At 42.0% G+C, this 24213-nt stretch overlaps 2 protein-coding genes across 2 annotated transcripts in view; both read right to left on the minus strand.

Annotated features, from left to right (window-relative positions):
* Nucleotides 1–24213, minus strand: part of BMERB1 (bMERB domain containing 1) — a 100281-nt gene that overhangs the window by 66611 nt on the left and 9457 nt on the right. The window contains exon 2 of the mRNA XM_019710393.2: nucleotides 8420–8735. Coding sequence (XP_019565952.1) covers nucleotides 8420–8525 — 106 coding nt within the window. The 5' untranslated portion in view covers nucleotides 8526–8735. The remainder of the gene's footprint in view (nucleotides 1–8419; nucleotides 8736–24213) is intronic.
* Nucleotides 1–24213, minus strand: part of MPV17L (MPV17 mitochondrial inner membrane protein like) — an 86816-nt gene that overhangs the window by 42031 nt on the left and 20572 nt on the right. The gene's annotated exons all lie outside the window — the stretch shown is intronic.

A 24213-nucleotide genomic window follows, 5' to 3' on the forward strand; every position in this document is an offset into this window, starting at 1 on the left:
TGTCTCTGAAGGAACTGGGGGGGCCAGCAGCCTCTCTTGGTTCTTTAGTTTTCTTTATTGGACACAGGGACTGCTCCCAGGAGACCCTTTTTTCTTTTTCAGCTTTACTGAGGTATAATGGACAAATACAATTTTAAGATATTTAAAGTGTACACAGTGGTGATTTGATATATGTATTATGAAAAGTTTCCCCCATCAAGTTAATTAACACATCCATCAGCTCACATATTTACCTCTGTTTGTGTGAGAATCACATTTAAGATCTGCTCTCTTAGCAAATTTCAATTATACAATACAGTGTTATCAACTGTCGTCACCATGTCATATATTAGCTGCTCAGACCTTATTCATCTTAAAACTGATAGTTTGTACCCTTTTGTACCAACTCCTCCTATTTCGCTCATCCCCTAGATTCCGGCAACTACTTCTCTACTCTGTTCCTATAGGTTGACTTTTAACTTTTTCTTTAGATTCCACATATTAGTGATACCACGCAGTACCTGTATTTCTCGACTTATTTCACTTCTCATAATGTCCTCAAGGTCCATCCATGTTGTTGCAAATGACAGGATTTCCTTCTTTCTCGTGGTTTAATAATATTCCTGTGTGTGTGTGCGTGTGTGTGTGTGTGTGTGTGTGTGTGCGCGTCTGTGTGTGTGTCCACATCTTTATCCATTCATCCATTTATGGACACTTAGGTTGTTTCCATGTCTTGGCTATTGGGAATAATGCTGCAATGAACATGGCGGTGCAGATATCACTTCGATAACCCTGTTTTCATTTCCTTTGGATGTCCACCCAGAAATGGATTGTTGGATCATACAGTAGTTCTAACTTTACCAACAGATCTGAAATCACCTGAAGGCAGGCACTAGACACATCTTACTCCAAGTGACCCTGTACTCTTAAGGGCTTAGCAGGATACCTGGCATATAATGTCAGTTACTACCACGTTTCCCTGAAAGTAAGACCCAGCCGGACCATCAGCTCTAATGCGTCTTTGGGAGCAAAAATTAATATAAGACCTGGTCTTTTACTATAAGACTTTGTGTAATATAATATAATACCGAGTCTTATTTTACTATAATATAAGACCTGGTCTTATATTAACTTTAGCTCCAAAAGACGCATTAGAGCTGATTGTCCAGCTAGCTCTTATTTTCGGGGAAACCCGGTATGTACTGAATGCGTGAGTGAATGAGTGATAGACAAGGAGACGAACGACTGACTTACCTGTTTGGGAATTTAAAATGAACACAATAATGAGTGTCATGCATTGTGGCCATTTTCCAGTTTGGATTTTAGGCAATCTAGACATTTTTGTTACCATCTTGTAACGCAGTTGTTCATGTGTTCTTCAAATCACAATGCCCCGGGAAGCCCTGGCCTAGGGCAGCCTGGACTGTTGTGTCCTTGCCCAGTCCTTTCCAGCTCTACCCGTACCCTGCGGTGAGTCCTTACCCTGTTTCTCCACTTCTAAGGGGGCACGACAACTCCTGCTCTTTGCCATTTCTTGGCAAGAGTAAACGAGAACACACAGAAGTGTAAATTGCAAAGTGCTATAGAATGTAAAGCGTCATTATTATTATTAGTCCTCCCAAACCCAGAATCCCTGCACCTGTCTAAACCCTACTGAAAGAGAGAGTGGGCAACGCCGATGCTGATGTATTTAAACTGGCAGCTCACCTGAAATGCCCTTCTCTCCTGCCTTCATGTAGTAAAACCCTGCCTAGCCTTCAGGACCAGAGCAGACACTCCTCCTTGCTGTCACGTGGGAGTCCCTCAGGAACAGCCAATCCCTTCTTCTCGTTTCCCACCTGGACCTTTAGTGTTTGTTTCATTGTACAGGTATTATAAATTATGGTGTTCTTCACATCCGTGTCCCCACGCTCCCCAAATCTGTAAGCTCCTTAAGAGTGGGGGCTGGGTCTTATTCCATCTCTGCCTCTGCAGCATCTAGCACTGTGCCAGGAGCCACAGACCTTTAGAGTCAGAGGGGGCTAGAGTCAGGCTCCAGCTCTGCCACCTACTAGCTTTGTGACCTTCAGCAAGTTTCTTAACCTCCTTAGGCCTCAGTTTTCCCATCTGTAAAAAGGAGAATAAGAATTCCACATACCTAGACTTGTTATGAGAATTTAATAAGCTCAAGTTCATAGCTAAGACTCATTAACTACTATTATTATTAATAAGTACTTAATAATTAATCAGAGACCAAGAATAGACACAATGGATTTTTCCTTCAGTTAACACATAAGGAAGAAATGCTTGCAAAAATGAAACTTAAAAGTTATGAACAAGAAATGTAAATAACTGGGTTTGTTTAAAGAATATATTAGATACCATCATATTCATAACCTCCACATTCCTGCTATTATAGTTCCTGCAGTAAGTTAGCCAGTTGCCTGTCCAGGCCCAGTGCAGAGACTGTCACGTCTCCTAAATCACATCCCAGTGCTTAGTTTCCCAGAAGGCAACCCCCGCGGCCTTGACTTCTTGCCACACCTTTCACACTAAGGAAACTCCTTTCACTAACCCAAAATGGGACAGATCAGGAAGAAACCAGGGACTGGCAAAGGGTTTATTACAATGATCAATTCTGGCCTCTCGGGCCTTATTCTCTCTCCATTCAGCTTCCATGTGACCTTTTAAAAACAAAAAAAACGAGCTCATGTTAGCCTCGGGCTTAACAATCATTAGCAGCTTCTCCTGAAATGTTAATAAAATACACACTGTTGTGTTTTTTTTTCACTATCACCCATAAGGCCTCACCCAGTCTGGCTTCTCTCTGATTCACCGCCACTCTCTTCCCTAACTGTCTGTGTTCCAGCCTCCCTGGCCTTCTGTCTCTTCCTCTAACACACTAAGAGCCTTTGTATTTGCTACCTGGATCTCTGACATTTACGTGGCAAAATGTCACCTCCTTAGAGAAGCATTTCCTGACCACCGGATGGAAAATCTCTCTCCTCTATTCATTTCCATGTAACGTTTATTACCTGAACTACATTATTTGTTTGCCTATGTCTTATCCGATACCTTCACTCCTAGCTCATCTCCCCTTTCCCTAAATAGAAGCTCCATAGGGACAGGAACCTTGTCTGTCTTGCTCCACACGGTATCCACAGCCCCTAAAACACTGCACTCAATACCAATTTATTGGATGAATAAATGGGGGTGGAAGAGCAGATTATGGTTATTTTTCACCTTTTATTTTTATATGTCAGATGAATTTGAATTTTTTAAGTGCATGCACTACTTCTGTAATAAGAAAAAAAAGAAATACATGTAATACCAAAAAAAAAAAAAAAATTAGCATATTTAAGCAAACAGATGAAAGTAACACGAAATCTTTCCCAAGAACCTATTATATAGATTGCCAGCAATTCATATTCTTTCAGTCTCTATGCTGTTTATTAAACCTGAAACATTGATCCGCGTGAAAATCAGTCCACATCCCTGGACTTTTAAATAACAGTCATCTCTCCTGGGCTCACAGTAAGATTGTTGTTTGAGCTTTCCACTTTATTCCAATCTCCTACTCACAGCACATTTATCTCTATATCTATGCTTTTGCTAATGCTGTGACCTCTCATGGCATCTCCCCCCCTTCTTCCCCCATCCAAAATCTTAACCATCCTTTAAGGAACATTCAAACTTATCAAGAAGTGGCCACAACCACCAACAACTGTGCTTTTAAAGGGCTCTGTGCTTTGTCGAAAGGCAACGTGTCTTTGTGTCTTCCTGAGTTAATTACAGTTGGTTGAAAGCAGTATTTTTATACATCTGACCACACTGAAATGTCACTATAGATTTTCCAACTGAGTAAAGGGAAAAAAAAAAAAATCACTGATAGCAGAAAAATGCTGTCAAAGGCAGGTGGGAACAACTTCTTAGAATCTTTCTCAAATGAGAAAATACCAGGTGGCTTTCAAGGGTTCACAAGTCATTCCCCACAAATTCCCATGAGGAAGAAGACAGTATGTACAGAATCATTATCTAGAATTTACACACACACACACACACACACACACGCACACACACACAAACATGGATGCAAGGAAAAACTGACTAGCAAGCTTGGAATAATCTCCTGCACTACTGGGCACCATCCACTTATGTCTATTATGACAACCATTCAACACTGATTGAGCACGTCCAGTATTCCAGGCACTGTGATAAATGCTTTAGGTACATTATCTCATCTAATCCTCCCAATGGCCAGAAGTGGTCCTTACTATTACTATTCTGTTGGAGGAAGTCATTGAGAGGACGTGACCACTGGTTGACCCACGAGCTGGACAGGGGCAATTGGAGGCTCTTCATCTCTTCCTCTGTGCTTGAAATGTGCTCTGCCCCCCGTTCCCATCGCAGGAGCTGTTCCAAGGACGCAGCCTTGAGACAGGAAGTTGTTGAGACCATCTGGATGGTACACATGCCTGAACCCCATTAAGGCCTCTGTATACACTTTTACTGTGTGTCCCCCAAAATAAGACCGGGTCTTATATTAATTTTTTGCTCCAAAAGACACATTAGGGCTTATGTTCAGGGGATGTCATCCTTAAAAATCATGCTAGGACTTCTTTTCCGGTTAGGTCTTATTTTGGGGGAAACATGGTAAGATTTTGGCAGGTGGGTGTTGTCACGCAGCTGCCTGCCTGGCTGTCCCCTCGTGTCTACCCCTAAAAAGAAAGAAGAGTCTGTGAGACTAATCCTTTCAGGGACTTTGCTTCACCTTTGTGCTTACACCTTATGTCTCCTTGTTTGGCCCCAAAGAATGGCTGGCTAGTCAATGACGGGTAAGATTCCCCAAGAGAGGAACGACCTAAGACAGGCACAGCCGCGTGGGGGGCCACCAGGAGAGTTCACTATCGACCTCGTGAGTTCTCCTGGTGCTCCCCACACGACTGTGCCTGTCTTAGGTCGTTCCTCTCTTGAGGAATCTTACCCATCATTGGCTAGCCAGCCATTCCCCCGTCTAAGGAGAACTTCTGCCTCTGTGGCTGTATTCTTTCCCACAACCTGCTTGGGAAGTGATTCTAGATGTGATAACATCAGTTCTCCATCTCAGCAAGTTTCAGCATAAAAGTTTCGTCCCCTGGGGAGGTACAAACAAATATAATACATCATGGGACTTTCGGCAGGCAAGGATGATTGGTTTGAACCAGTTTTCTGGTACGGTGTATGAGACTCATAGACCATAGAAAAAACAATGCTACTTTCTTGTATGTGCATCAATAAAAGCCACAAGGTGGCCCGATTCGGGGCTCTCAGTCCTTTGAGGCTGTGAGACCCTTGGCCCCTGTTTCAAAACTTTCTTGATTTCTGTTTCTTTCTTAACCTTCGCCACCCCTTCTTGTTCTCTCACTGCCTGTGTTGCGCTGAACGCGACAGGTGGGCACAGAGATCTACTCATCTCGTGGTGCCCAAGACGAGCCTTGTTGGCAAGTTCCCTTGCTTATTAAACTTGCCACCTACCATTCTGGACTGGTCCGCCTTTTTCTCCAGTCTTCCCTTGTCCTTGGTGTATGGAGGCCAGTTTCAGATTCAACCCAGGAAGCTCCCAAGGTTTCAAACCAACATACTCCCATTTTACAGATGAAGTAACTGATGCACAGAGAGGTTCAGTAATTTTCCCAGGGTTACAAAGCAACAAAGTGTTAGAGCTCGTTTGAACCCACTTCACCTGATTTCAAAACCCCCATTCTTTGCTACTCTACTATATATATCTTCTACCTAACAACTATAGTTAAAACTAAAGATAGCAGTTAATACAACCTTAACTAAAAACGACCAGTTCCACAATCTTTTCCCCCTTTTTTTTTTTCAGTAACAAACACTCAGTATTCAACATACAATATTTAAATATGCATAGAAGTTAAACAGGGCATGTCTTCTGTTTAATGGGCCTCTCTTTCTCCAGCATTTCACACATTGCAACGTTGACTTGACAACTGTTATGCCACAGAATCACCAGTACTAATTTCCACACTTCATTAATACATAAATGGAGGCCCCAGATGTTATGGGATGGATCCACAGATTCCATGAGGAGCTGAGAGGGAGTTCCAATTAGGCTACTTTTAATCAAAAAATGCCAAGCTGCAGACAGCAAACCATGCTAAATGTAACAACCCCAGAGGTGAAACTCAAAAGTGGGACTCTAGATCAGTGCTGTAAGAAGATTTCAAGTCTGAATAGGTAAAAAGGAAAAAAGAGCAGATTTGGGGATCCACGCCAAAGCAGATCAGAAACTGTAGTCCTGCATTTGAATAGGAAGCAGGAGTCAGAGTCTTTGATGGCTTAGAACAGAGGATAAAAAAGCCTTTCTACCTGACTTCTAACAGTTTGCAGCCTAAGACTCAGAAGAACAAAAATGTCAGGAGCTCAAAGCCTATAAATTGGGTGTTCACTGCAATTTTTTCTGTACGTTTCAAAATTTTCCTAATAAAATGGTGAGAAAATAAAAAGCTATAAGGGAAATTATTAAGGAACTGAACAACACTGCAGTTTTAATCTAGGGTGCTGCTTTATGCAATTCCTTGCAAAGGATAAAAGCAGATTCCTTTTACAGATGCAGTCATAAAATAATCAAAGCTGCCAATGTGTATTAAGCACTTACCTTAAGCTCTCCACACATCATCTTACTGAATATTCACAATTAAGCTACAAGGTAGGTAACTATTCTTACCTCCGTTTCAGAGCCTGAAGTCATCACAGAGCCAGGAGGGGACAGAGCCAGGACTCAAACCCAGGGCTTCTCTGAACACAGCTCCTACTCTGCATGGACCTAGCATTCCTTCAAGCCTGTGAGCCTCCGAGACCAACGGAGCTGCCACATGCTTATGAAATCACTGAATGTGTTGTGGGAGTCTCTCGACAGATTTAGAAAGCTTCCTGAAAACACGAAAGCAATAAACCTTCATGTTAAAAGCAGAAAAGGGCTCTGGGGTCCAACAGACCAGGGTTTGAATCCTGGCCCTGCCACTTTAGTCACATTACCTAGCAAACCCTAGTTTTCCCATCTATGTAGGGGAGTCGTGATATTCACTTCGGCAGGTTGTTGTGGGGATTGAATAAAATGGTGCATCTGAAGTTCTTACATAGGACCTGGCTCATGACACTATCAATACAAGGCATCCATTGTGGGCATCACTGTGAGCTCATAGGAAGCAGAGACCCTCAGCCCTGATGTCATGCCAAAGTACCAAAGCCGAAGGGTTTTGAAAAGATGAAACAGAGGGAAAGACCCAGATTTAAAAAGAAGAAAGAAAAGAAAAGGAGAGAGGTTGGGAGCGCTGTGGGTTCCAGGCACAGAACTCAGGCAGTTGTGATTTCAACTTGAACCCATGAGAACCAGAACGCAGCTGAGCCATTCTAGGAAGATTTTCTGAATTTGTCATTACAGGTATGAAGAAAGTGTGCGTGTGTGCGCGCACACGCACGCGCGCACACACACACACACACACAAAATGTGCTACCCGGGAAAGACATGAAAAAAGCACATTCACAACACTTAGGTCCAGCTCTAAGATTGGTGCTGAGCACGGTTACCCAGCACCAAGGCAGGAAGCTGAGGGTCCTTGAGAAGGGCGAGAGGTCTTTTCCCTGCCCAGCAGGAGGCACCATCTAGAGCAAGCAATGCCAGGGCAGGGGCACTGGAAAGTGCCCTGGGTTTGCAGGGAGGGCTGGTGACCCTGGCGCTCCCCCCCGCCCCACAGCTGCCTCTATACTCAGGAGTTTCAATTACTGTATCCTATTCGTTAAAAACAAAAACCCTTGGTTTACTTGGAAACGTTGTTGACCCCCAAATACCATAGAGAGAAGAGCAAACACAGTCGGTCGACTTCAGAGCTGCCTTCTAGGATTGTCCCCAAAGCAGACTCGCATTGAGTCCAGGGAGAAAGGAGAGGGTGTGCACAGGGTTAACATTCCCCAAACCCTTTCCCTCCTACCCGAAAACCAGAAGGCGGGGAAGAAATGCTGGGCATTTCAGGTGTGCACCTCGCGGTGGAGGGGAAAGGCACAGCGGACACTCCCCCCTCTTCAGGGACGCGGCGCTTTAAAGAACGATCCAACCGCCCAGCGTCCTATCGCATCCTGGGCAGAACCGACCCTCCTCTCTCGGCTGCAGGAAAAACCCTACTTTCCAGCACCAGCTGCGAGCTTACGGAGCCGACTCCCAAGTCCACCCAGGCTCCCAGCTCGCTGCCTTGCGATTTCCCGAGCCTCCGGGTGCAGCCCAGCCCAGAGGATCCCCCTTTTGTTCGCGGGAAAGCGCGTCGCGGCGCTGCGCGTCCCCGAGCTGAAAGCCCTGAGCGGGGGCGCTTCCCTTGATCCGCTCCCTACAATCCCTGCACTCCCGCGACCACCCCCTCCAGCGCACAGATCCCCAACCGTACCCTCCCTCCTCGGAAGTACTCACTTCTCCCCAGTCCCTCCGCTTTCCACGCCGTCTCCTCCACCGCCCCATACCGCCTCAGAGGCTTCTCAGCTTCAAGGTGGGTAGACAAAGATTGCTTTAACTCCATCGCTGATCCCCGCGGGCAGGTCTATGGGTCTCCCTTTACTCCATCCCCACTGCGGGCTGCAGGGAGGGAGGCGGCTCCAGTCAGCAGCGTTTTAAGGGGCCGGGCGCTCGTGACGCTGCTCCATCTCTTCCGCCGCCAGGGCTCGGGAGCACCAACTGGTACCCAAGAGGGGGCGGGATGCAGAGCGCATGCGCAGTGGATGCTTGGGGGCTGGGTAGAGAAAAGAGGGTAGATAACTCTAACAACAAAAACAACTAAAATAGAACCAATCCAGAGGAAGAACAAGCCCCCTACCCATACTAGAGTCGGTGGCGATGTTTTGCATGGGGCTGGCACTTGTGATATGCCTACAGGCTGCTAGGTTTTGAGTAGAATTTGTGAGCGCGTCTCTGTGGGCGATGGATCCATCTTTGCGGGGAGTGTGCAGAAGCGTGAGTGCGGACCTGGATCTGTGGGTTCTGTGCTTGGTTAAGTGTGTGTACTTGTGAGAATCTCTGTCCTTTACGTCTGTGTGTGTAATTTGAATAATGAAATGAGATATTCTTGTCTGCAGGTGCCTGTGTGCCGTACTGTATGTGTCTGCATGAATTTGAGAGAAACATGAAAATATTTTGGTCCCAAGTATAGCAAAGCTGTTTGGAACGTGGATCTTTAGTGTCTTGAAACCCAGGGGTTTATCTTACTAACAAAGCATGGTAGCATTAAAAGTAAAAAGTAAAATAAGAAGCTTTCATTGAAAAAAAAAAGTAACATTTATTGAATCACAGCTGGGTGCTAAACACTTTCCAGTAACTCTGTGAAACAGATACTGTTTTGTTGGCCTTATTTTACAGAGGACGAAACTAAGGTGTTATTTGTCCAAAGTCCCACACTTATCAAGTAGCCTGGTAAGCACTTGAATCCAGACTTAGTCTCTTTATTATACTGACTCCCTACACTGAACAGGTGTTGTATTTTGTATGGAGGGGAGGCGGGGGCTCTATAGGACATGGGTTGTATGTTTGTTGTTGTTTTTAAAATGTCATCCGGGGCAATTTTGGTATCCACATGGCTTGTGGAAGTATAAAATCGCCCAGCTCTTTAAGTAAATGATTTAGCAATTGGCAGCAAGAGTCTTTACAAGTTATTATCAATAATAAACATCTAAATAGCTCATGAGGGGAAAAGGAAATAACAATGATAATCATAAATTATTTAGACCTAGAGAACCATGAGAGTATCATAGACCAAAACTTTTAAGTTTTGATGTAAATAAATGTATAGTCTTAAACATAGGCATTTAAAAATGTAAAACTAGGGCCTGCCCGGTGGCTCAGGCAGTTAGAGCTCCGTGCTCCTAACTCCGAAGGCTGCCGGTTCGATTCCCACATGGGCCAGTGGGCTCTCAACCACAAGGTGGTCAGTTCAATTCCTCGAGTCCCGCAAGGGATGGTGGGCAGTGCCCCCTGCAACAGCGCCCACCTTGAGCTGAGCTGCTGCTGAGCTCCCAGATGGCTCAGTTGGTTGGAGTGCGTCCTCTCCACCACAAGGTTGCCGGTTCGACTCCCACAAGGGATGGTGGGCTGCGCCCCCTGCAACTAGTAATGGCAACTGGACCTGGAGCTGAGCTGCGCCCTCCACAACTAAGACTGAAAGGACAACTTGAAGCTGAGCGGCACCCTCCACAACTAAGATTGAAAGGACGACAACTTGACTTGGAAAAAAGTCCTGGAAGTACACACTGTTCCCCAATAAAGTCCTGTTCCCCTTCCCCAATAAAATCTTTTTAAAAAATGTAAGACTAAAAATGAATGGGTTAGGATAAATGGATAGGAATAATGTAATCTATACATACTATTCAGCTTTAAAAAGGAAGGAAAGTCTGCAATATGCTACATGGATGAAATTTGAGAACAACATGGTGAGTGAAATAAACCAGTCACAAGAAGACAAATATTGTATGATTCCACTTGTATGAGGTACTTACAGTACTCAAATCAATAGAGACAGAAAGTGGGATGGTTGCCAGGGGTTTGAGGGAGGAAGTATAGGAAGTTTGTGTTTAATAGGTTTAGATTTGCAGGTTTACAAGATAAAAAGAGTTCTGGGGATGGATGTTGATGATGAGTACACAACAACGTGAATGTATTTAATACCACTGAACCATATACTTAAAAATGGTTAAAATGGTTTTAAAAATGGGTTAAATGTTCAACTCAAAAGACTGTAAGAAAAAAGAACAGATAAAACCTAAGTAAAGTGGAAAAAAGAGAATAATAATGTTAAGAGCATAAATTAAGGAAATAGAAAACCAAGGAGCAATACAGAGGTTCAACAAAGCCCAAAGCTGATTGCTGGGAGGGGAAAACACTAATAAAAAAGGCAAACCTCTTAAGACTCATCAATATAGGCTGTCATGAATGATATTAAGAAGGAAAAAGAGACAAAATACCAATACAAGAAGTCAAAATGGATCATTTTCTTTAAAAAGTGAACTATCAAAACATATTTAAGAAATGAAAAAGCAAACCAAATAACCATTACAAAAACTGAATTAAGACAGGCATTTACTCTCTCAGTCCCACAAAGGCAACAGGCCCAAACAGTTTTATAGGTGAGTTTTACCAAGTAAAACAACAAAAGAAGCCATATGCAGAAGAGTACGTTTAATAATTCCATTCATATAAAGCTCAAAAACAGGTAAAACTTATCTATAGTGATAAATGTCAGAATAATGGTTACTTTTAGGGAGGTTCTATCTAAATGGGAAACAGCATGAGGGATTGCTTATTGACAAGCTAGAGATGTACGATCTGTTGGTGATATACTGGGATATGTGTGAGTGTGTGTATATGTATATATATATATATATATATATATATATATATAATCCATGTATACATGGAGAGATATAGGCATAAATATAACTATTCATTGAGATAGCCACTTAAAATGTGTGCCCTTTATGTATAGAAATTATATCTCAATATAAAAAACTAATTAAATACAAGGGTGTATAACCCTTAGAATAAAAAGATGTTTGGTGGGCTCAGGGATCTTTGTCATGTTATTCTCTTTACTTTTCCGCATGTTTAAATGTTTCATGATTTTTAAAAAAGGAAGACAAAAAATAGCCAGATCTATTGGATCTAATTTCAACTCCTGGGAATTTACACTAAGAAATATTTAAAATACTAAAAAGTAGTTACACACAGGATGTTTCCTACAATTTACATCAAGTGTGGGAAAACTAGGAAAAGTCTAATATCTTGCAAAGGGGAATGGCTAAATTATGATATGCGTACAATAACACTGTATACTAATTTAAAATGATGTTTATAAAGAGTTTGGAAATGACATGGGAAAAACATTGTAACACAATGTTAATCGAAACATAAGAGGAAAAGTAGGATACAAATTGTAATGTAAGTACAGGCTGTTGTTCTTGATCTTGTGGTTAAGGTCAAGTGTGTGGTGTAACCTCAGTCATATCACTTATTTCATAGAATGATAATGGTAGAAATTAAATGAAAAATACTGTGATCCCAGTTTTGTTATATGTTCACACATGTACATATATCCAGTACAAGAAAATGCTGAAATGACATACACCAAAATGTTGACAGGGGCTACATGAATGTTGCGATAAACAATAATGCTTTATTTGAATTCTCCAATGTTCCTATAAGGTATATGTATTACTTTCATAATCAGGAAAAAAATCAATAATGTTTTTAATGCATGGAAAATAAAAAGACTAGGAGTAAGTACACGAAAATATTAACAGTTGGTTGTTTCTAACAGTTGAGATTTGGGGAGATCTTTGATTAATTACCATTCCATTTTTAGTTTTCTGAATTTTCCAACATCTATCCTGAGTGCATGTTGCTTTATCATTCAAAAATGAATACCTTTTGCTTCTAAAAATGTGTAACACAATCCTGTAATCCTAGAGGACAAAACCACCCCTTGCCACTGCAGTGCCCAGAACCCTGTCTGTTTGCATTAGTTGAGAGGGATAATGCTTCAAGTTCAATAACTGGCTGAAGTAAGTGTCTGCGTGGAATTATTAAGTGGCTCTTCCAGCCCTAGCTTCTCATCCTGGCTCAGTGCCTCACTCTGCTGGGAATGCCAAGGACTCAGAGGGACACTGGATGATACAAAGAGTCAGGACAGCAGGGGCCAACACAAGACACGTTTATAACTGTCATTTTGGTTGATTGAAAGGGAAAATAATACAACATCATCTTGATCATGGGATACGTTATCCAGCATGTGGACAATTTCAAATGTATAGGACACTGAGCTTATCAGAATAGCATGGTTTTCAAAAGTACAGGCTTTAAAATCTGGAAGATCTGAGTTTGAGCCCTGACTCTGCCACCTGCCAGATGTGACCCTGTGTGACATGTCACAATCTTTCTAGGCCTCACTTTCTTCATCTTTAAAATCCGAATGGCACTACCTATCCTAGAGGATTTTTGTGACGCTTAAATGAGATAACGCACAACAGCATATAAAGGGCCTCAATACAAGTATACAAAATTATTATTGTTGTTGTTGTTACTATTATTACATTGTTCTGGCTGATGTTTTGAGTTCTGATCTTTTGGGCATATACCAATTGAAGTCTCCAAGCCAAAAACAGAAACCTATTGAAATGACATTGGGTAGAGAAATTGGAACCCTCATACTTTGCTGGTGGAAATGCATGATGGTGCAGCCACTCTGGAAGACAGTCTCGCAGTTTCTCAAAAGGGTGACGCAGTTACCATATGATCCAGTAATTCCACTCCTGGGTATATACCCAAGAGAAATGAAAAATACATCCACACAGAAACCTGGGCCTGAATGTTCACAGCAGCATTATTCACCACAGTCAGAAATGTGGAAACAACCCAAATGTCCACTAACTGATGAGAGAATAAATGAAAGGTGCCATGTCCTTACAAAGGAACGTTATTTGGTAATAAAAAGCAATGAAGTCCTGGTACATGCTACAACATGGATAAATTTTGAAAACACTCTCAGTGAAAGATGCCAGTTATAGACCACATAGTATATGATTCCACTTATATGAAATGTCTAGAATCTGTATCCATAGAAAAAGTGTATCTAACACAAATCTATAGAGAGAGATTAATGGGAGCCTAGGGCTGGGGGAGAGGGAAGATTGGTGAAAGGGCTGACAGCTAAAGGTTATAGGGTTTCTTTTGGGGATGGCGAAAATGTTCTAAAATTTCTGGTGGTTGTATAACTCTTGGAATATACCAAAAGCCATTGAATTGTACTTTAAAAGGGTGATTTGTATGGCATGTGAATTATACCTCAATAAAGCTATTACCAAGAAAACAACAACAAAATAAACCATGACAATGAGCTTAAACATTTAAATCACAGCACATTATCACGAGGTTAACGGAATGCCGGGCCAGCCTGGGTAGCTAGCCAACAGAGCATTCCAGGGGCCGGCCACAGTCCAAACCTGTCTGGATCCTGGCTGGGGTCTGACATCACCTGACAGTGCTGTCCACTCAAGCCTGGGTGCTGACGGACATCACGTGAAGTTCCACTGCTGACTGGAATTTCCAGAACAGTGACAGTGATTCCAGAAATCCCCCAGTTAGTTGCCCCATTGCATTGGCCCAACTCAGGAAAAAATGAGGCTTGGAAAACACTTGCCACTCATCACCCCACCACGCCCACCCTTCTCTTTTCCACTGAGTATTTACTTTGTCCAGCATTATCATGGCGTTTTACTGAATTAGCCATATGACTAGCAAATAGACTATCTGTTAGTAGGACTATTTGTACTTCCATATCTGGCAGTGATAGGAAAAGTTTAAATTCTACAAATGTACTCATGAAAAAATAATCAGAAAGAACATTTACTGTTCCTGTGATGTGTTTTGTTCTGTCGTAGATCATGTAGAAAGGAAAAAAATGTGCGAGTGGATATGCATTCATATTGTTCAAACTCTTTTTACTCTCATCAAATGGGTTCCTCCCCAAATATCCCCAATTTCTCCCAAGAGATCATCCTTTGATAAAAGCATACCGTTTACGGGTTCTGTCTCTCTGATTCCTGGAAAACCTTCAGAAACTCAGAAATGTTTGAAGGAATGAAGGTGCTGGCCATTTAAATGGCCCGCCCCCCATAATCAGCACAGTGCTTTGCCTTGTATCCGGGTGAATCACGGCCTGTCAGTCATGCAGGTGATTAGAGAAACAGTGGAGCACCAGAGAGGGCTTTATCGGGGTTTCAATGAAAAGCCTACACCCAGAGGGGGGAAAATTTTCCAGTGATGCAAAGAAATATAGGAAGTATTACCGCCAGAAAAGTGAGACTTCTAGAACCCATGATTTGCATAAGAAGAAATATTAATTTTAAGACTTATAAGATAAAGTTCTAGAGGGTAAGACCAGAGCTCTGAAGCCTCCGTGAAAGTCCTGACTCCAAGCTTGGAGGCTACAGCACCTCAAATCAACTACTGGAGTTCTCCATGGAGCAGTTTCCTTTCCTATAACACTGGGTTATGTATATAACATGCCTAGCACAGAATATTCAATAAATGCCATTTCTTATTATTATAGTTATCATAACTTGAAGTTAAAAGTTGGCTTAAGTGTTGTGCTGTAAGCACCAAAATATCAAGCTCATCCTTAGGTAAATTCTGGAATATTGAATTCTATGTAGTCATGACAGTTGTCATAATAATATCCCTAAGTTTACAGACTCCTTCGATGGAGCTTGGTGTTCTCCAGTATTAACACTTTCCTAGACTGATGGTTCGCAGACAGCTTGCAGTTTCATAGATGACGAGTCTCCAGAGGCAGTGAGACGCACAAGAATTGGAGCTGGATGCATGCCCCTTGCACCGTCAGGAGACTAGTCAACTGTCCCGCAAAGCAGCTGTCATTTACATACGCCAGGGGCACACCAGAGCACAACCACACGCTCTCATCAAGCACAGCTGGCATCAACACAGTTCTCTTCTCTCATCCAAACTGGGTTTGTTGTTCGTTTGTTCTGTTTGTAAAGCTTGTGATCAATGCCTTAGGACACAGCTTTCATACAACAAATATGGGTGTGTTTCTTAGGCATCTAAAATAAATACAGATGGGTAGAATAGACCAAATGTGTCAATAAACCTCCGGGCTTAGGGAGAAGTGAACACGGAATTCAGTATGCAATATGAGTTTGGGTTTTAAGTGTTTCATTTCTATAACAATGAAAGAACATGCCATCCATTCCCAACATGCACAAACACACAACACACACTACTGACATTTCAGTGGGCATGTAGGGGAAAGTGATGGAGAACACGGGCTCTGGAGACAGACCACCTAGGTCTGCAGCCCTCGCTCTACCATTTATATTAGTTGCATTAACGTGGGCAAGTGACTTCCCCTCCATTCTACTGAAACTGCTCTCAGATCCCTGATAGCCTATTTATTTCCATATCTTCTAGCTTCTTTTCAGTTGCCGTCCAATATTTGTTTCCCAAAAAATATAACACCGGGGGCCAGACCCTCCTCTAGACCCCTCCCCCAGCTTAGTTCTGCTGGTTTCTGCCCCGACTGTCCCGGCCCTTCCTTCTCCATCAACTTCACGAGCTCTTTCCCCGTCGCTCACCCCCTTCAGTTACGTGTCTCCAATCTTTATCCCCTTTCATCTTCTCTTCTCATTTTCCACCTACTTAAACCTATCTTTCGTGTGGCCTCCACAGCAACGGTTTGTGATCTCCATTTCCAGCCCCAGTCCCTCGCCTGTGTATTTCCACGTATCTCTTGGAAGTGTCCAGCAGCCTCGAGAAAACTGAGAAAAGAGGGGAATGGATTTGGAAGAGAAAATAAAGTTAAAGAGATTTTCAGAAAGTACACTGTGTGTTGCTCTTAGAGGAGGCTTAGGAGAGAGAAAAGAAGCTGAGGAAATATGTGTCTAAGTCTGAGGACTTGAAATCCTGTATCTAGAAGAGAGCAGAGAGCTGGTACTTCTGCACAAAATACTCAAGGAGTGCGATGAGGTGTCCTGGCAGTGCTGGAGGTTATTCCACGTGGAGCCAAGGCTAGTACATGCCTGCATAGGCTGGGGAGGGAGTCTGAGAAAAATCCCCAGGGCACGTGGGGATCTCCCTCTATTACGGCACTTGCTGTTTTTTTAAAGCTGACATGTATTGAGTGGTTACTATGTACTGGGCACTTTGTAAGACTCACCCTACTTAACTCAAGCAGTATCCTACGAGATCGGGCTTCAGGCTCAGAGAGGTTGAGTAAATTGTTTGTTCTTAAATGGCAGCATCTGCATTCAGCCTCAACCAGCCAGTCTCAGAGCCCAAAACATTTAACCACAATCCGTATCTCCTCTCAAAACTTTCCTTTCTTCAAGGCATTACCATGGCAATAACCAGGAGGGTTTACAACCTTGGCCTGAACATGATCAAAACCAGACTCATATTTCCCCCTAAACCTGCTCCTCCTAAATGTGAAATCTCAGACTTATCCTCACTCTCAGGACCTTACTCGCCAGTATTTCACACTCATCTCCACACATAGTCAGCCACACAAACCCTACTGATTCTACCTTGGAAATCTCTTCCAAATTCCAATTGTCTTCTCCATTCCCACTGCCTTGCTCTGGCTTAATTCTGTATCATCTTTGTCCTAAACTATTGCAAAAAACATTTTTTCTGGCTTTCTTTCCCCACTAGAGGCCATTCTCGTTTCTAAAATTACCTTTTAAACACACACACACACACACAATGCCACTTTTGTGCTTAAAACAAAACACCCCTCACTGACTTCCTGCAGAATAATTTACATAACCAATCTCCTTGGTTTGGGGGACAGATTATTCCCAACTTCCTGAGAGTATCAACAAAACTGTGAGAGGAGTCTTGCAATTAAAGCTTTGGAGATGTCCATTTCCTTAAGACGAATTCCTTGAAGTGCTGAATCAAAAGATATGCACATTGGCAAAGACATTGGTTCCTATCATTAATCCACTTTCCAGAATATGCCAAGCTGTGCGCACTGCAATTTATTATTATAATTTACATGTTGTCGTGAGTATCCCAGGGAGTACAAATGTGTTCTATTCACTTTTAAATCATTAGAGCTGGAATATCAAATGGCACATGGTAGAGACTTAGTAAATGTTTGTTGAATGAATCAATGAACTGAATAAACAAAGTCCAGTAAATGCTCCCTGATTTGCATCTAACTGAAATAATCACATAACACAACTGCTACATGCTATGTCTATATCACCCGACTATTTCATGTAGAATTGATTTTAATAGCATCCCTTTGTGCACAGGGCTGAGATTTCTGGATTCTCTACAATGCTGCTCCATCCAGGGAGCAAAACTCTTCCATCCTATCCACATTTCCTATGTACAAAGAGACCCAATCTTAGACTCTTCAGTTTTCCATTGTCACCTGCACAGGTCAGGTCCTTTCTGGAAAAGGGTTGACCTAAACAGCAAAGTGAGCACAGAGGTGCTGAATGTTCACAAATCTGTATTTCCAGATGTGGATAGGCAACTGTTAGACAGCGCCACTAGCATAAATGGCTCAGAAGGACCTCCAATTCAGCGTCTTCTCTAGAACCTATCTTCTGTATTCCCTACCACAGCTTTGACACTTTGTTCAGCCAGCCATTAAAGCCAGAAAATTTGTATTCTGACCTACAAATCTTGCTGATATTACCTAGGTAAGTCAAAATTTGTTAACCTATAATTTTTCCCTTTCTCTTTATTTCTATGACCACTGAACTAATTTGGGCTCAAATGACCTCTCCTCTGGACAATGCAATACTCATTTAACACTTGCTCTTTCAATATTGGTTAGCACCGATTCTGTCCCAGGCATGCATGGGTTACCTGTGTTACCTGTGCTAGATGCCAGGGTTCAGCCGCGAAGAAGCATGTTCAGTAGCTGGCAAACTATGGGCTGACGCCGATGGCTACGGCATAACATGTCACCCTCTTAGAGATCCATTATTGTTAGCATCTTAGAACCTCTGAGAACCATTCAGCTTTGTGTAACCCTGTGTCTCCCACATTTCTTTCTTTCTCTTTTTTTTTTTTATTGGGGAACAGTGCGTTTTTCCAGGACCCATCAGTCGTTGTCCTTCAATCTAGTTGTGGAGGGCGCAACTCAGCTCCAAGTCCAGTCGCCGTTTTCGATCTTACCTGCAGGGTCGCAGCCCACCATCCCAAGCGGGAATCAAACCGGCAACCTTGTTGTTTAGAGTTTGCGCTCTAACCAACTGAGCCATCCGGTTACCCTCCCACACTTCCTTGAACAAAGAACCCTCTTGTCAGATAATAGCAGGTAGGTTCTCAAAATCATATCTCACAAAGCAATTCTCATAGAAGGAATATAAAGCTCCCAACCAAGAGCTTGTTCTATTTAGTTCCCCAGGATACCATATTTTGCTAGGTTCTGTTGAGAAATAAGCCACGTTTGTTAAAAAATGATTTCCCCATTTTGTTAATCAAATATGTATGTAATTCGACATCAGTGAAGAGTAAGCAACAAATGCCGAGGAGAACTGATTTAGATAAAGAGGTGACAGATGAGGCTTCCTGGAGGTGACAGATGAGCTAAGTTTTGAGGGATGAATAGGAGTTAATCAGGTGAAGGGTAGAAGGTTTCCAGGCAGCTGGAACAGCAGGTGCAAAGGCACAAATGTGTGAGTCTAATGAGTTTGGGGGAATCCAATGAAAATGGCTATTATTTCGAGATCTTGCTCTATGCCAGCCTCTGTGCTCAGGACGCAGTGCATAATCCAAGCCTATGAGACAGCTTCTATTACCCACCTCCCCACGCACAAACCCTGTTTTTTTTTTAACACAGATGAAGACACACAGCCTCAATGAGGTTAAAGGAGATTCCCAAAGTCACATCGGTGCTGGATATGAACCCGTCTATAGACACTAAGGACCATGTGCTCACCGCTGAGCTATTCTGTAGTCAAGCTGCAAGACAGCTGCAAATCAAGGGCCAGCAAAGATGAGACAGGCCAGGCAGTAAAGAGCCACGTTTGCCTTTTGGGTCAAAAGAATTTGAACATTACCCAGAAGACCACAGGGAACCACGGAAGGAACCATTGATTTTAATCACCGACTTTAAGCGGCTAGAGACACAGCCAGTACTTTTGAAAGATCACACAGTGCACTGGACAGAGTGGGGTGGAAGGGTGCAAGTGACATCAAACTAGAGGTAGGGACATCAGCTGGGGCTCTAGTGGTAAAATACGTAAGTGTTCCTTAAAGTTTAATGTGTTAAAATGGACATTCTGATCCAGGTGATCTGGGGTGGGGGGCGAGGGGGACCTGAGATTCTTAGATGTTCACAAGTCATGTCCAGGCTTCTGGCCATGGACCACACTTTGAATAGGGAGGCTTTTACATGAGAAACGATGAGGGCTTGAAACAAGCAATGGCAGTGGAATCAAAAGGAGGGGACAGACTAAAGAGATATTAAAGAAACAGGACTTGTTGACCATGCAGCATGACATGGCCACACTGAATTGACACAGCTCCTGCGAGTGGTAAAGACGGGATGTTTGAATTAATCTGTGCAGCTCTGCTTTAGAATGATAGCTTATCCTCATAACTACAGAGAAGAGACTGATGGTTGCCAGAGGTGGGTGGGGGGAATAGGTAAAGCGGGTCATAAGGTACAAATTTCCAGTTATAAAATACTGAAGTCCTGGGGACACAATGGTGACTATAGTTACTAATACTGTATTGCATATTTGAAAGTTCCTAAGAGAGTAGGTCACCTTAAAAGCTCTCAACACAAGAAAAAAATTGTAACTGTGTGCTGATGGATGTTAACCAGACTTATTGTGGTGATCATTTCACAAAATATACAAATATCAAATCATTATGTTGTACACCTGAAACTAATATAACGTTACATGTCTATTACACCTTATTTTTTATTAAAAAGGCAAAGCAAACAACCTGTTGGAATATAGCAGGAAAAAAAAGAATGGAGCTTTTTGAAAGTAACTCTCAGTCCCTATGTTATCTTCAAGGACTCAGAGTTACCAGGACCCTCTGGTTACAATTCTGTGGCGATGTAAATTTTTCAGAAGCATAAAGTAAAATGAAACAGAAAACATTTATTTGGCATATACCATGAGCCTGTCACTACATGCCTCTGTACATGTTATTCTTTCTCCTGGAATATTTCTGTGCCCACCCCCCAACACACATCACACACACACACACACACACACACACACACTCACACTCCTTCCTTTGTGTCACTACTTTATATTTCATATATCTCTTATTATACTGCATTGGAATTGCCGGAAGCACAATCATATAAAGAGTGTGAGTGGGTTTTGGAGTCAACTGAACTTCGGTTCAAATCACAGCTCTGCCATGTATTGATGGCTTGATAATAAGGGGCAAGTACCTTTGTTTCCGCTGCGATAAAAATGGGGTAAGCAATCCCTCTCCTGGGTCTCTACCCAAAACATCTGAAAACATTTATACATAAAGACACGTGTGCTCCAATGTTCATTGCAGCTTTGTTTACAGTGGCCAAGACATGGAAACAACTAAAATGTCCTTTGATAGATGAATGGATAAAGAAGTTGTGGTATATATACACAATGGAATACTATTCGGCAGTAAGAAAAGATGATATAGGAACATTTGTGACAACATGGATGGATCTTGAGAGAGTAATGCTGAGGGAAATAAGTCAGACAGAAAAAGCAGAGAACCATGTGATTTCACTGATATGTGGTATATAAACCAAAAACAACAAAAGAACAAGACAAACAATGAGAAACAGAAACTCATAGACACAGACAATAGTTTAGTGGTTAACAGAGGGTAAGGGGGGTGGGGGGTGGGGGGTGGGAGATGAGGGTAAGAGGGATCGAATATATGGTGATGGAAGGAGAGCTGACTCTGGGTGGTGAACACACAGTGGGATTTATAGATGATGTAATACAGAATTGTACACCTGAAATCTATGTAATTTTACTAACAATTGTCACCCCAATAAACTTAAAAAATAAATTTTAAAAAATGGGGTTAATATCTCCTCTGAGGTCATATGTATCCTTTAAGATGCTTTCTGTCAAGTAACAGGAAACCTAACTCAGAGTAGTTTAAACAATAAAGAGAATCTACAGACTACTGTAATAGAAAAGTCCAGAGGTAAGGCAGGCTTTGGGCATAGGCTGGTCCAGAGAGTATGAAATCATCAGGGTTTCTCTGAGATTCTTTCAGTGATATCCTCCTCTTTCTGTGCCCTTCAAGCTAATAAAAATGGTTAAGCAGTTCCAGGCCTTACATTTGTATTAACATCCCAAACAGAAAATGAGAGAATGCCTTTGTCTTGGTTTTCCCAGCAAAAGTTAGGAGATTCACTCTAATTGGACCACCACAGGCCATCTGTGAACTAATCACTGTAGCCAGGGGCAGGAAATGCACTGATTGGCTTAACCTTGGTCATGTGCTCCCCTACTTGAGCCAGGAGGGGAATCCCTTCCCTGATATTACCCAAACAGAAACTGAGAGCTATAGGGAAGAAGGCTGGAATGATTGCTAGAGAAACATCCAACAACTATTCACTATACCACGCCCATTAGTACATTACATAAACAGTGTAGCACAGACCTTATATATGGAGTGCAAACCTTGTCTGCAGTTTGTGGGCACACAAGCGGTAGCTGTAATTTGCTTAGAATTCTGCCTGTCTGTCTACTAGACCATAAACAAACTGAGAGCAAGGTCTTTCTCTTACCTACTGCATTTCCCCGAAAATAAGACCTAGCTGGACAATCAGGTCTAAATGCGTCTTTCGGAGCAAAAATTATTGTATTAATATAATTAATATTAATATTAATAATTATGTAATATTAACAGTATATAAGACCCAGCCTTATATAAGATAAGGCTGAGTCTTATATTAATTTTTGCTCCGAAAGACGCATTAGAGCTGATTGTCCAGCTAGGCCTTATCTTCAGGGAAACATGGTACCAAGGTATTCCTCATGGCTAACATAGCGCCCAGGACATAGACAGCTTAAGTATTTATTGAATTAATATTAATGATTACATGCAATGAAAAATACAAAGGGATAAAGTTATAGAAATTATTCCAACAAGGCAAAAAAAGAGGATTGTATGACATCAGGGAATATGAAAACAAACTGTTGCTGGTCCATAGTATTCAGACGATAAACAAGCTGGAAACAGCTGACTTACAGACTGGGGTTAAAATTGGGATATTTTCCAGGACATATTTAGGGGTCTGCTATAATTTTTGGTCAACTAAGAAAAGAAATGCTAAATAAAGTATCGTGGTCCTTTTCAGAGCGGAAGGGAAGATGATCAATCTTTCTCTCCCCACCCTTAAATCTATTCAAGAAGAATCACCTGTGCATACAGTATGTGATCCCATTTATATGGGAACATAAATTTCAAGAGAAAGGTTGATCTATCATTCTGTGGACTTTAAGACTCAACATTAATGAAAAATATATTAACATTGAGAGCATTTGAGGTCTTGCTCCCCAGCAATTATCTTCAGTTTTGGCTCAAATAAACTCTTTAAAAAATTCTCTACAGTTTAAGACGTTGTTATGACAGGGGCAAATCTAAATCTTAAAGCAAAAGTAAATACTAAATAATACACATCAGGTTTAAATGATTCCTAAAACACAAGCACACACACAGCCACAGCACCAAAGCTGATGGAAAGGAGAAAATTAAACAACCCGTCTTCCCCTTGGGGGTGGGTGGGGGAAGATACTAACATTGATTGATTCCACTATGTGCCAGGCACTGTCTTTCAAGCTCTCACATATATGATCTCATTTTATCCCGAGGAAATTGAGGTTGTGAAAGGTTAAGCTCCTTACCCAGGATCACAGAACTAGTAAATAAAAACAGAGGTGCTGAGAGGCACATGCCTCAGAATCACTCTTCTTGTTATTAGAAAAGATTTCCTTATATAAACCTCAGAGACTTTACAAGGGAAATATTGGATTACTGTAATATGACTCACCAGCCCAATTTAATATTACCTATTCATTACGATGCAATGATTCTTGCATAATGACGACTATGCTGTTGTATTTCCCTCTCTGGCTCTGTAGCAGCCATACACAGATCACAGAACTAAAAACATGCGTTAATGACATGACCTACATACGCAATCAACATGAAGAAAAATTTTAACTGCTCATACTTATGTGATTGAAAAATATATTGTCTAATTTTGATCCGCAGTAGCATCTAGGGAATGCTGACTCAGAAAGAAAACATTTGTTGTTACCATGAAGAGGAACAGAAAAGCTGAATCATACTGTATCACATCAAATGTTACCACTATTAATATAACATGTGCTGAACAGTGAGCAAGGTGGAATTAGACCATCTCTGACCAACAAGATTCATCATTACACCAACAGATTGATGCAAGAAATATTGTCACAGTACTATGTCATTTCATTGTATTATGTGCATTATCAAATAAGCTTGTAATTCAAATGTGGTCATCTGGTCAATGTCACCAGCACAGTGTACCATCGAAAACAGGGATTGCAAACTCAAATGGCTGCAGGGGCCAGGTGGGTAATGGAAATGAGTACACTGGGCAGGTTGTGAGAAAGTAGGGAGTGAAATCAACAGTGAAACACCTAATAAAGCAGGTAACTGCATCA

This window comes from Rhinolophus sinicus, linkage group LG18, assembly GCF_036562045.2.
Source record: "Rhinolophus sinicus isolate RSC01 linkage group LG18, ASM3656204v1, whole genome shotgun sequence".
NCBI classification, from domain to species: Eukaryota; Metazoa; Chordata; class Mammalia; order Chiroptera; family Rhinolophidae; genus Rhinolophus; species Rhinolophus sinicus.